This window comes from Elephantulus edwardii, unplaced genomic scaffold, assembly GCF_000299155.1.
Source record: "Elephantulus edwardii isolate Elephantulus edwardi_28Jun2011 unplaced genomic scaffold, EleEdw1.0 scaffold00095, whole genome shotgun sequence".
Lineage (NCBI taxonomy): Eukaryota > Metazoa > Chordata > Mammalia > Macroscelidea > Macroscelididae > Elephantulus > Elephantulus edwardii.
In genome coordinates this window covers 9,836,115-9,850,632 of record NW_006399845.1, presented here as the reverse complement: position 1 = coordinate 9,850,632, position 14,518 = coordinate 9,836,115, and the positions used below count along the sequence as shown (strand labels likewise).

The 14,518-nt window shown below is 40.0% G+C and overlaps 1 protein-coding gene across 3 annotated transcripts in view; it reads left to right on the top strand.

The window, feature by feature from the left end:
* PCDHAC2 (protocadherin alpha subfamily C, 2) overlaps positions 1–14,518 on the top strand; it is a 294,194-nt gene that overhangs the window by 238,317 nt on the left and 41,359 nt on the right. For all 3 annotated transcript variants that reach the window (XM_006891145.1, XM_006891144.1, XM_006891146.1), the window contains exons 2-3: positions 8,903–8,961; positions 12,068–12,156. In XM_006891145.1, coding sequence (XP_006891207.1) covers positions 8,903–8,961; positions 12,068–12,156 — 148 coding nt within the window. The remainder of the gene's footprint in view (positions 1–8,902; positions 8,962–12,067; positions 12,157–14,518) is intronic.

The window sequence follows — 14,518 nt, the reverse complement described above, 5'->3', positions numbered from 1 at the left end:
ATCAAGCCTGGAAGCAGGAGCGGCATCCACTTCCGAAATGGCTTGCCTCCGGAAACTCTATGTATGAACAGTGCTCAGGCTGTTCGTTCATAGGGTCGCTGTGAGTCGTCTACGACTCGATGGCATTAAACAACAACAACAACATGAGTCCCATGCGGCTCAACGGCACGTAACAACAACAACATAAATTCCTATAAGTTAGTGGGTAAAAGCACTCATTAATTAACTCATAGCCCTGAACCATGTGGCTGTGTTCTCTGCTCAGGTTTTCACAAAGCTGGAATCAGTGTGTTGGTGAGGTTAAGTTCTCTTCTGGAGGGTCTAGGGAAGAATTTGTTCCCCAGTTCCTTAAGGGCATGGAACTCAGGTTCCTATTTGCTTAGTGCTCATCCACTGAGGGTTTGGTGCTCTCAGACCTGTGTCCTGTGTTTCTCTCCCCCTCACCCAATATTCAGAGTTATAAACATAGATTGACCATATTAGTCTTTTGAACAATCTAAACATGTTCTTCCATGCTCTGAATCCCTATGACATCTTTCTCTGGCCTCTGTACACAGATCTAAAATATTCATGCCATTAAATAAGTCCGTGGGAATTGTATACTAATGAAGGAATTTTTTTTCTTTAAAAAAAAACAACCCAACTGTAAAGTTCAAGGTAAAAAAAAAAAAAGTCCCATCGGATGATTTCCCTTTGCTAAAGTCAGCTTACTGTAGTTATCTTTGAGTTGTGATGTTGGAGAAGAGTACTGAATATCCTATGAACTGCAAAAGAACAAGCATATCTTTCTTGGATGAAGTACAGCTAGGGTGTTCCTTAGAAGCAAGGATGGTGAAACTTCTTATCACATCCGTGGGGCATGTTGTCAGGAGGGTCCAGTCCTTGGAAAAAGACATTATGCTGGGAAAAGTAGAGAGGCAGAGGAAGAGAAATTCCCAAAAAGATGGATTGACACAGTGACTGTAACAATTGGTTCAAGCACATCAGAGATCATGAGGGTGGTACAAGATAGGCAAAGTTCAGATCTGTTGTTCATAGTATTACTGTGAAGTATAGTCAACTTGATGACACCTAACAACAACAACAACAAAAACATGCAGGGAGTGTACACCATAATATAAGAATATTGGGGATCATCTGACAATTGTTACAAATAATTTGTAAGATCTACAGCCTAAAAAAGCTCTAGTAGAAGAGAAAAGGAGAAGCTATAGATTTCATGTCTGAATGCCACTTATGTATGACTTTAATGTGAATTTCCAGAATAAGAAGAGAGTTTGTAATTCCATTGAGTAGCTATATGAGTTTAGGGCATTTTAAAATCATTTATTTTTTTGTCCTTGTTGAGAATATGCACTGCAAAACATATACTAATTCAACAGTTTTTACTTGTGCCATTAAGTTTTATTATGTATACTAAAGTGGCATTGATTGTATTATTTAAACTGTATAACCCTTCTTACCTTTTTCTACATTGTTCCTCCACTATTAACATAAACTCTTGGTACCCAAGTTTCCTATCTATTTTTTGAGCTACTGTTGTTAGTTTTTCCCCTTATCGATAGTTCTAAAAAGAGCATAATGTTCAAGACAGACATTTTATTTTTTTACAAATTAAAATAGACTATGACTTGGTTTTAAGAAGCCTTCCAGGGATATTTTTGGTTTAAGACTTACAGATTATGTCAGGACAATATTTTTAGTTTACCAAATCTTCAGAACTACAGGAAGTCTGGAGTCCAGAACCCAGCATAATTGTTAATTCTGTTCTGTATTTCTCCCTTTTTGACCAAGAGTCTTCTAGGGCAATTTTGCTATAAATGTTGTAATGGTAGCCAGGCATTGAGTCTTTTATTTAAACCTATTTTTGTTTAAATCTGTCTTAGAAGAGGTGATTCACCTCTGTGTCTCAAGTATTTCACAGTATAAATCATGAATAACATCCTTACAGGAAAAAGAAAATCTTTGCTATAATCCAGATAGGAGCTTAAATGGCTTCCTGTTCTTCAGTAGTAGAACCTCATTAGTAGACCTCATATGGTCTACTAATATGGCTTTCAGCCTCCAAAATTTTGTTAACTATTATTCTACGAATGTTCTAAACTTTGAAACAAAAGTAGTATGGCATTTACCTATTGAAACTATGCAGTCTTAGAGAAATTATGTAATTATGGTGTTGTTGTTGTTGTTATGTGCCATCAAGTTGCTTGCTACTCATATCAACCCTATGTACAACAGTCCTGAACCCTGCTCCATCCCTTGCCAATCTTATCATCTCTGACACACCTATCCCCATTCCCCAGGGACTGAACTGATCCATCTCATTGAGGGTCTTCCTCTCCTGTGCTGTCTCTCTACCCTCCCAAGCATGATGTCCCTCCCCAAGGACTGATCCCACCTTGCAACATGTCCAAAGTAATTATGATATCTTAGAGTATAGTTCAAGGCCTTAATATATGTTCCAATGCATCAGGAATTTAACTGAAAGCTTAGATTTTCATTTTGTAATTTAAGTACAGTAATTTGAGCTCATTACTGTTAATTCAGAGCAGGTTCATGGCTGACCCTCCATCTAGTAGGATTTCAGGGTCTAAAAATTGCACAGAAGGAGATTGCCCATCTTTTCTCATGGAACAGCTGGTGGATTTGAACTGCCTGTCTTTAGGTTGCAGTGCAACTCCTTACCCTAGGCTATCAAAGCTCAACACTTAAATTTTTTAAAAACTTTTACCTTACATGATAACTGGATCAGTACATTGACAGAGAACTACCAGAAGTACAAGCTGGGTTTAGAAGAGGCTGTGACACTAGGGATATTATTGCAAATGTCAAATGAATATTGGCTAAAAGCAGAGAGTACCAGAGGAATGTTTATCTGTGTTTCATTGACTGTGTAAAGGCATTTGACTGTGTGGATCACAACAAATTGTGTCAGATCTTGAAAAGAATGGAAATTCCAAAACACTTGATTATCCTCATGCAAAACCTATCCTTGAACCAGGAGGCAGTCATCAGAACCAAGGAAGGAAACCCTGCATGGTTCAAAATCAAGAGAAGAGTGAGTCAGGGATGCATCCTTTTCATGTTGTATATGGACCAGGTGATTCAGGAGGCTGGACTTTATGAAGAGGAATGTGGCATCAGGATTGGAGGAAGACTTATCAACAACCTGTGCTATGCAGATGACACAACCTTGCTTGCTGAAACTAAATAGGGCCTGAAGTATTTTCTATAGAGGGTCAAGGACTATAGTCTGCAATATGAATTGAAGCTCAATATCAAGAAAACAAAGATTCTTATCACTGGGCCAATTGGCATCATGAGTGATGGAGAAGAGGTTGAAATTGTTAATAATTTCATCTTGCTTGGTTCCACAATTAACACTCTTGGCACAAGCAGCCAGCGAATCAAAAGATGAATTGTGCAAGGAAAATCTGCTATCAGGGATCTCTTCAGAGTGCTGAAGACCAACAGTGTCAATGTAGATGCTAAGGTGTGCCTGATCCAGGCCGTGGTCTTTGCAATTACCTGGTATGCATCATAGAGCTGGACAATGATCAAAGAAGACAAAAGAAGAATTGATGCCTTTGAGTTGTGGTCCTGGAGAAGAGTATTGAAGATTCCATGGAATGCCAAGAGAACTAATAGGTCTATCCTGCAGAAGGTGAAATGAAGCTATTCCTTTGAGGCAAGGTTTTTGAGACCCCATCTCACATACATTGCACATGTTGCCAGGAGTGACCAGTTCTTAGAGAAAGGTATAATACTTGGAAGAGTGGAGGACAGCGCAAGAAAGGAAGACCTTAGATTAGATGGATTGACACAGTAACTAGGGTAATGAGGGTAGGTGTGTCAGAGACAGTGAGAGTGACTCAGTACAGAGCAGGATTCAGAGCTATTGTGTGTAGTGTTACTATGAGTCATGGTCAACATGATGGCATGTAACAATAATAGTCGTGGTTGACATGATGGCATATCACAACAGTAGTTCTGAGAATTTAACTGTGAACCAGACAGATTTCCTCTTTGCTTTCTTTGAGTTTTCAAGATGATAAAAAGGAAAAAAAAATGCTAGGGTAAATGTAATCATGTTGTTATGTGGCATCAAGTTGCCTGTGACTCATAGTGATACTATGTACAATAGCCCTAAATCCTGCTCTATCCTGTGCCAGTCTTACAGTCTCTGACACACTTACCCCAATACCCAGTCACTGAATACAGCTGTTCCTCTCCTGTGTGTTTCCATACCTAAGGGCTCAGCCTCATTTGCCGTATCTGCTAGTCTAAGTGTGCTCTATTGTACACAGGGTTTTCGAAGCTCTGCTACTTCAGAAGTAGATGGCCAATCCGTCTTTCTAGTCTGTCTTAATTTGAATGCTCAGATTTAGAACATTACCTGACAGACAAGCATTTTACAGAAAAGAGCAGATTAAAGAGATTTCCCAATTGTACTTATCACATTGAATAAAACACAAGTAAACATCTTTCTGACATTCTCTGCTCTCAGTCAAGATCCATCTGACTCAATGATATCCCTTGTTCCTTGGCCTCTTCTGAATTAAGTTTTAATTTCTGACAGTTGCAAGTTGATGTACTGTTTCAGCCACTTTTGAGTAATCCTCAGCAAGATTTTACTTGCATGTGACATGAATGATGTTGTTTAATTATATATGTAAAAAATTTATCCCATGACCTAGTACTGTCGAGTCAGAACCAACCTATAGCTGACCTTCTAATGGGTTTTCAGAGGCAGTTAATCCCACAGGAGGACATTGCCCGTCCTTCTTCTGTGGAGCAGCTGGTGGATTTGAACCACATGTCATTGGGATTGCAGCACAGTTCCTCACCACTAGGCCATCAAAGCTCCACCATCTCTACTCAGCACTCTGAGTAGATTTAAAAATACTGCTTTTTTTAATTACTTTTCCCCAGCTTCATCACAAGGCCTCTCATAGGAATGATTTTGACCAAAGAGTCTGAGACACATCAAGTTGCTGATGGACTTGTAAAAAAATAATAGCATGACAGAAATGTAATCATTGAGGGAGTGAGATTGTGCAAGGAACTGTTTCCTGGTCAGTCTTGCAAGAGCTGTGCCTTTCAACAAGAGGAGGTTGGTTATTTCATTTCAAAGTTCAAGTTACAGAAATTTTCATCATGAATGTTATCCAATCTTAGAAAAATTGGCAACATTTACTCAACAGATGTCAAAGTCTTTCTGCAAGCAAGGTTTCCACAGCTGACAAGTTGACATTAGTACTGCTGATGGTGAGGAGAGAGATTGTGATGAAGGGGATTTTTTAAAAGATATTTCTGTCATATTTTAAAAATTGATTCATAGATATTTTCTCTTTGGACCCCACTAACATGACTGGTAGAAAATGAGAGCCCTTGCATTTGGTATCCAGATCATTCTTTTCTAATTTATCTAGAATATATATAGCAGTTTGCCAGAATTTAAAAACCAAAGATGAAACTGTTTTTATATTCATACTCTTATCAGTGGAAGAGGATCGGAGAGGGTAAGAACATTTGATGTATTCTATATAGCTATATCTTTTCTGGACCTTGGAATTGGCTAAATCTTTGAATACCACCTAAACTCAGTTCACCCTGTTGCTTTTTGAGTAAATTCCCCACTCACAAGACAAAGTGGAACTGCCCTACAGGGCTCCCAAGACAATAAAACTTTAATGAAGCAGATTGCACTTCTTTCTCTCCCTGAGTAGTTTGAACCTCTCATCTCTCAGTTAATATTAAACACTTTAACCACTCAGCCATCAGGTCTTCTTTTAATAACTAACTATTCCGAGAAAATCTGGTGGCAGGTTGTTGCTCCTAACCCAAAAGCTTCCCATCTCCAGTAGTTCAAGTCCACTAGCAACTCTGGGAGAAAAAGATGGGCAGTCTCATTCTATTGTGATTTACAGCCTCAGAAACTTCACTATGAGTTGGAACCAACTTGATGGCAATGTTTTTGAGGTTTGTGGTGTTTTTAATACTATTATTTTTTTATTGTCTATCTGGAAGTTGGGATATTTATTACTTTTTTCTCAGGTGTTTATTAAATTCCCCCAGATATATATTTATAAAATACCTTGTATTAATAATACATAATTAGAATGATGTATCCAAACCCACAGCCATCTATTCTATTCCAACACAAATCAACCTTCTAGGGCCAAGTAGAACTGCCCACCGGGTTTCCAAGGCTGAATGACGCTGACTGTGCGCCTTCCTCCTGTGGAGCAGCTGGTGCATTCAGCTGCTGACCTTTAGGTGGTTAGTGCCAAGGACACAACCACTGTGCCACGGGGCTCTTTGTCAGAATGATAGGAACAAGACCTCTTGGTATTTTGAAATGGTTTATGCTATTCTTGTGGTTTTGTATCTTCTCAATATGATAATAATCCAAAGAAAAATAACAATCAAACCTCCTTTCTCTAGCTTTTTACTCAGACTTCAGTATTCAGTAATGTTGTTGTGGTTAAGTGCCATTATGTTAACTATGACTCACAGTGACCCATTGGACAGCCTGCCCTATCCTGTTCTATCTTGCCCATCTCTGACATACTCCAGCCTACCGCACCAGCAGCCAGGAAATTAAAAGGCGCATTGCCATGGGAAAGTCTGCTGTTAGGGACCTCTCCAAAGTACTGAAGAGCAATGGTGTCTCTCTGGAGACTAAGGTGCATCTGATACAGGCCATGGTCTTCGCAATCACTTGTTATGCATCAGAGAGTTGGACTATGGCTAGGGAGTGTAGAAGGAGAATTGATGCCTTTGAGCTGTGGTGCTGGAGAAGAGTATTGAGAATACCATGGACTGCTAGGAAAACAAACAGATTTGTCCTGGAAAGGGTTAAACCGGGTGGCTCCTTGGAGACAAGGATTCTGAGGCTCCGTCTAACATACTTTGGACATGTTGTGAGGAGAGACCGGTCCTTGGAGAAGGACATCATGCTTGGGAGAGTGGAGGGACAGCGCAGGAGAGGAAGTCTCTCTATGAGGTGGATTGATTCAGTGACTGGGATAATTGGGATGGGAGTGTCAGAGACAGTGCGATTGGCACAGGACAGAGCAGAGTTTAGGGCTGTTGTACATAGGGTCGCTATGAGTCGCAAGAGACTCGACGGCACATAACAACAACAACAACAACCATTAGAGTCACTGTCTTTCCATCTTGTGGAGGGTTGTTCTCTCCTTTGCTGACCCTCTATCTCCCAAGCATTATGTCTTTGTCCACGGGCTGGCCCCTCCTAACAACAAGCCCAAAGTATGTGAGAATATTCAATTATAGGGACGTTTTAATCTCTGCCCAGAAAACATATCTAAAGGGATAGATATGATAAATTTTTAGTAATAAATGTTTTGTTAATTGATACAAGATAGTAATGGTGACAGACTTGATCTTCTGTGATTCCTGAATAGTTTTCACCTTTGGGGAGCTCTGGGGGTCTAGTGGCAAGAAGCTTTGCTGCAATCCTAAAGGCACACGGTTTGAGGCCCCAGCTGCTCTGAGGAAGAAGGATGGGAAATCTTCTGTGCAGTTAACTGCCTCTGAAAACCTGCCAGAGGGTCAGCTATGGGTCATTTCCTACTCGACGGTACACATCAACAAGAAGCCTATAACCATAATTTCCCAGTCTGTGAACACACACACACACACGTGCGTGTACACACACACACACAAACACACACACAAACACACACCCAGCACATGAAAACTCAACCCCATTGATGAGATTTGATTCTATCTCATGGCAGTTATGTGTCTTTCATGGTAGAACCCTCATCTGTGGGGTTCCCATGACTGTGACCTCCTTTGGGAACAAATTGTCAAGTTTTTTCTTTTGAAGTGTCTTTGAGTGGTTTGAACTGCAAACCTTTGGGTTAGTAGACCAGCGCTTAGCCATTTGTGCAACTCTGGTACTCCTAAATAGTCTACAGTTGTTTTTATGTGCTGTCTAGTTGGAACCAATTCATAGCAGTTTTTCAGAGGGTATAAATTACATGGGAGAAGATGATTCATCCTTCTCCCAGGGAACAGCTGGTGAATCAGAACTGCATGCCCTTGGATTGACAATGCAACTCCTTATCACTAGGCCACTTGAGCGCTCTAGTCTATATTCTATAAAAAGGTATCATATTATTTGTTTTGTCCCCTCCACTTTGGACTGACAGATTGTAGACAGAGCTTCGCAGGGCACAGATGAGGCAGGTTCTTCCTGGCTTTCAGCCACTTTAAAAGCTTATTGAACAGTGTTGAAAGGAGGAGACAAAGCACTGAGGGAGGAGCAGGGAATGTGTACAGTTTTATGAAAGAATTATGTAGCAAAACAAAGTCAGACTCTGCAGTGGTTTGTTTTCCTCCTCCTAGTACTCCTCAATCAGCAGAAGAGGATGTTATCAGTTGCTGGTGTTAGGATGGGGCACATCCGTCCTGGGTCAAACGTGCTGCAGTCTGCAAAGCGCATAGCAGATTGCAGTGTTCTGCAGTCCAGCCAGGCCAACTCACCCTGTATAGTCATATGTCCTGTTATAACAGGAATTTTCAATTGGAAATGTCCCGTTAATGGGACATTTGAGGGCAAATAAGTGGTGAAAGCTTTTCTTGTCTCAAAACAGACTGCATTCCCCCTAGTGCTTTAGGAACCTAGTTTCTGAATAGTAACCTGGCTTGCCTTGACATTCAGTCTGTATGAGGAGCCTGGTTAGCTAATTTAGTTCTTCCTAAATGCTATATAAATAGATAGATATCATCTCACAAAATGGATCATCAGTACATTTTTTTAGGTGCATGGAAATATCTAAGGACAAAAACAATGAATCAACCAACATCATCACCGAGAGAACATTATGCTTAGCTAAATTGACAGAAACTTTCATTTGTGTTTTTGCAGCCCCGACAGCCCAACCCAGATTGGCGTTACTCTGCCTCCCTGAGAGCAGGAATGCACAGGTATGTATTTTACCTCTATCGCAAAGTAGCTTGAGCTTTATATGATTCAGATAAAATGTGTCTCTATAACCTGGAAGCAGCTGTCGAACTGAGAAGTCTTAGATCCTGTGCCAAGGGAATGTAATTATTTTTGCCTCTCTCCATGTCTTTTTATTCCTTGAAACACTGGAAGAGGTCAGTGCCAAATGTGTATCAAGTGCTGGCAAAGAAGAGTCCCTGTAAGATCATAGGGTCTGTGTAGTTTCTTTCATCAAAATTTCTATCAGGAACTGGTTCCAAGTTCCTTCATCCTTTCTCTGCCCATGCTTTTTGTTGCTCCCTTTAAAATGGCAATTACTGTTTTTCTTAGGCTTCTTAGAGAAAACTGTCTAGAGAAGCAAAATCATAAGATATATGGAGGAGATTGCCTGTCTTTCTCCCACCTAGCCACTTTGGATCCAAACCACCAATAAGGTGCTACCTTTGGGAAGGCATATGCGCGCGCGCACATGTGTGTGTGTGTGTGTGTGTGTCTGTTTACTGTGTGTCACTAAGTTGGAACTACTCATAGCTGACCTTCTAGTGGGATTTCAGAGGCAGTAAATGGCATGATAGGAGACTGCCCATCCTCCCATTGAGCGACTTAAGAGAATGCATATGAGATTGCAGGACAGCTTCAATCTACTAGGCCACCATGTGTGTGTGTGTGTGTGTGTGTGTGTGTGTGTGTGTGTATCTGTCTGTGGATCAGATATCAAGCTAGAGGCTTCTCTTGACTCACGTAGCTGTAGGGACAGATGAACTGGCAAGTCAGAGGGCAGGCTGTTGGATCACTGACTGTGCAGGATAACAATTCCCAAGAACTGCAGGCAGTGTGGTAGGGTGCTCGCTCACTTCCAAAGACCCAGAAATCAGGTGTTAATAACCCAGATGCAAGATTTAGATTGAGCTAAAGGCTAGAGAGCTTTGCCAGAACATCCATATACATTGGGTGCAAGCCATGCGCCTAAGAAAATATCCTTTCAACTGATTGGCTGATCACAGAAGGTGTCATCTTGGATTTCAGTCTATCAGATCTCTTCATGGTGGCTGACTACATCATAACTGCTGTACCACGGAGAATCATGGCCCAGCCAAGCTAACATGTAACCTTAACCATTGCATACTTTTGGACTAAGATACAGTTGTGCAATATCTGTATGTACATGTTACCTGCCTTAGATTTCTGTCACATGCTTTTGTTCAGTATGTAAGCATTTGGCCTCCTTATCTTCGCCATCGCATTACTTATACGGCTCTTCAGAGGACGTACCATGTGCAGGCCATTATTGAATACTAGAGCTAGAAATCTAGCTTAACGTAGAACAAAAGCATTAATTTAAGATTCGAATTAAATATATATTTTTTTCCTTTTCTACTTTGTCTTCCTGACAGTAATTGATGAACTACCATTATTCCTAGAGCTGATCTAATACCCATGCCATGGGGCCAGATAAAATATTCATTATTTGTTACTATCTCTGAAAATGAAATAGAGGAGGGAAAAAATCCACAACTAATGTTCACTACCTGCAAAAGATTTAATTTTCACAAGTAGTAAACTCCACACATAAGTCTTCCTATAAGTAGGCAGTGGCTAAACAGAATGTCACCAAACCTAGATCAATTTCTAAAGAGAGAGCTTACAAAATATATGTTGAGTTGAAGAAAAAATTACTTTTTAGTCCATTTAAAATATATCAGATTAAAATAAATTAACACTCTCAAACATTACAAATTGAGCGGATATTATTACATTGAAATCTATTTCTGAACCAGAAGCAATCAATGAAGAGATTAAGGCAGGTATTCAGCTTTAGTGAGATTTATACTGGAACTGAAGCCATAATTTTAGCCCAGGAATGCTAATATAGATACCAGAATATTAAGTATCAGAAGGAATTTTTTTTTCTGTTTGTCATTAACCACTTTATGCTTTTATCTTTGTCTGAGCTTTGGGGCGAGACATGCATTTGGTAAATGCACAACTTCTAAATTACTAACTCTTTCTGTCCCAACAAAGTCAGTGAAGTCAGTACTTTGGTTGCCAAGTATCAAAACTACCAATTACTTATTCCATTTTTTTAAGTACTAGATGTGGCCCTATTGAGGTTTCAGTTAAGATCTTATGAGATTTAAGTAAGATTTAAAAATGAAATAAAAACTGAATACTGAAGTAGTATTTCTTCTTTGCTATGTAGTACATTCAAACATGTGTTTAAACATGTATGACTGAAATGAGACTAGTTTTATTTTCCACACATGGACTTGGCTTCTTAGCATTTCTAGCCCCCTACATCACAGAGATGCCTTTTTAAAAAGTGTGTTTTGAGCTGAACTGAGTCCAGAGTGGTTTAATCCTCCAAACGAATTTGATTGAATCAATATAGTTTGTTGATGGAATTCAACAACACTTGAAGACTATCACTGTTTGGAAGATAAAAGATGTGAGGGTATAAATGAAGGAAATAATAGTGAAAAGGCAGAGCTTTAGAACTAATTTCCATAAAATATGTTGTTTGGAGTCAAAAGGTAAGAGAATACTGACATATAGATCCCTTACCCCTCCCAGTTTTCTATGTATAAGCACATAAGAAAGACTAAAACAGAAAATAAGGTTAATTATAATTAGTTAGGCAATCTGGAATTATGCTACACTTAGCAGAAAATAATTTTAGTGTGTGATCCTCTTTACTGTAGAGAATTCAGGAACAAGAGAACCTGCTAAGAGAGGCTTGGGACTTTTGAGGACAAGGACGCCTTTCCTGATCAGCATTAAGATGTTAATATGGCATTAGCTCTCTGATGGGCTTCTTCCTAGATTTAGTGAGCACCACATGGCGTTAATAAAAACCAAAATTGCTATAAAGATGAAACATGTTTATTGCTTGAATACTGTAGCATAAAGTAAGTCAGCAGTACTGCAGGCCAAGAAAGGTGTCTGCTCAGCAGAAACTGCTTCCGTTCAAACATAAGCACAGTGTGGTCACTGCATGCCTGCCTCCATTGATATTATTCTTGAGAGTAGAAGGAGAGCTGGAAAGGCATTTATGATATAACTGTTCTCTGGGTCTGTGTGTTTGCTCAGCTCTGTGCATCTGGAAGAAGCTGGTATTCTACGGGCTGGTCCAGGAGGGCCCGATCAGCAGTGGCCAACAGTATCCAGTGCAACACCAGGTAAGAAATGTTTGCTTTGGTTCCATTCTTACTTTAGTTCTGGAAAGTGATCAGATGACCTGCCTTTGTAAGATCAGAAACATTGTTAGCTCTGCTTCTTCTTTTTGTTGTGATTATTACATAGGTAATTTCATTATGTACATAATTGTTTTGATTTTTCTAGGTAATATCATTCCAGAATTGAAAACATAATTACATAAATGTGTATGTGGCATATAGAGTACTTTAAAAAAATTATCAGATACCTTTTATTGCTTGGGCTATTCAAGAAACAAGGCCTCATACAGAGAGATAACACCATTAGTAAAGATCTTTGGTTGAAAACCAAGGAAACCCACTAATAAGCAATGGAGTTTCCCTTGGAAGTGGAAAGTTGTTAAAGGCTGCGTAGTGGACCTGGGGGGAGGGATTGTAAAACGGTGAAAGAACTTTTCTTTTACTCTTCAAAGAGAAGAGCGTACTGGGGTGGAGAGGTGGGCAGGAAGAAAAGTGCAACAATGAATGAATGGAAATCCAAAGTCTCTGTAAATTTTCATTAAAATTAATAATAGTAAAAAAACCAAAGAAAAAACCCCAAAACCCCCCCCCAAAAAAACACACCAGGTCATGACTGTCTTTAATTCCAAGTCAAAGTCAAATCCGCTTCTCTCTGCCCATCGGTATCATCCTACAAACTGTTTTTTGCTGCCTTGACATACACATTGCTCGACATGGTCACATCACAGTTTCTTAAGGCATAGAATCAGTGGGGACCAATTCTTAACCTGAAATTCTAGGAAAGAGAATCTTCCAGTTTGGATCAGAAACCAAATGGCTTAGCGAGCCTGGGCATATTGCTTAAATCTTTCTTTTCTATTTCCTCCTTCTTGTTCAGTGGCTAAGGTGGTATCATATAATAAAATTATATCCCATGCCTGTGGATGATGGGTGGCAGTTTTTGGAAAGGGTTGATCATGAGCTGGACTAAGACCAGAAGTGTCTGCAGTTATCCTTTACTAAGGGAACATGGAGATAATGATGACCCTTCCTACTGCTGTGTTCATTCTGACTCATAACATGTCCTTCTATTAGGCTTCTGAGTTTGTAAATCTTCATGGAAGGAGACTCCCCATCTTTATTCTACAGAATTTCTGGTGGATTAGTACCTCTCACAAATTAGTAGCCTATAATGCTATGCACTATGCCACCAGAGTTCCTTGATAATGACGATTTACTGTACATTCATTGTAGCTGAGTCAAACCAACTCGTAGCTAACCCTCAAGCAGATTTTCAGAGGCTATAAATTACACACGAGGAGATTATCCATATTTATCCTGTGGAACTGCTAATGAGTTTAAACCAGCAGAAAAGGACCGTCTTTGGGTTAGCAGCATAACTCCCTGTGTCCTAAACCACTAGAGCTCTGATAGTTTATATTTATAGAGTCTATATGTCTAGACTCTCTGCCAACTATGTTACATATATGGTTTCATTTTTTCATCCTCACAGTCTTACAAGGGATTTTTACACATGATAAAAGTTATGTAAAACTATTGTTGTTGTTGTTGTTATGTGCCGTTGAGTCACTTGCGACTCATAGCGACCCTATGTACAACAGCCCTAAACTCCGTTCTGTTCTGTGCCAATCGCACCATCTCCAGTACACCCATCCCAATTGCCCCAGTCACTGAATCAATCCACCTCATAGAGGGCCTTCCCCTCCTGTGCTGTCCCTTCACCCTATCAAGCATGATGTCCCTCTCCAAGGACCGGTTTGACCCTTGCCAGGATGAATCGGTTTGTTTTCCTAGCAGTCCCCGGTACCCTCAATACTCTTCTCCAGCACCACGGCTCAAAGGTATCAATTCTCCTTTTATCCTCCTTAGTCATTGTCCAACTCTCTGATGCATAACAAGTAATTGCAAAGACCATGGCCTGTATCAGATGCACCTTAGTCTCCAGAGAGACACCATTGCTCTTCAGTACTTTGGAAAGGTCCCTAACCGCAGACTTTCCCATCGCAATACGTCTTTTAATTTCCTGGCTACTGGTGCTGAGAGTGTTGACTGTGGAGCCAAGCAAACTAAAGCTGTGAAGAAAAAAAATACAGAAACAAAGCAATGAAGAAAGTTACCTAAGTATACATACTTTGAACATGTGGCTAGGAGAGACTTTTCCTTAGAGAGGGACATCATGCTTGGAAAGGTGGAGGGTTGGCGAAAGAGAGGAAGATGCTCAGCTAGATAGATTAATACAGTGACTACTGCAGGGAGCTCAAGTGTGTCAGAAAGTGTGAGGATGGTACAGGACAGGACACAGGGCTAAGATCTGTTTTTCATAGAGTCCCTATGGGTCACAGTCATACTCAACTCGACGGCACCT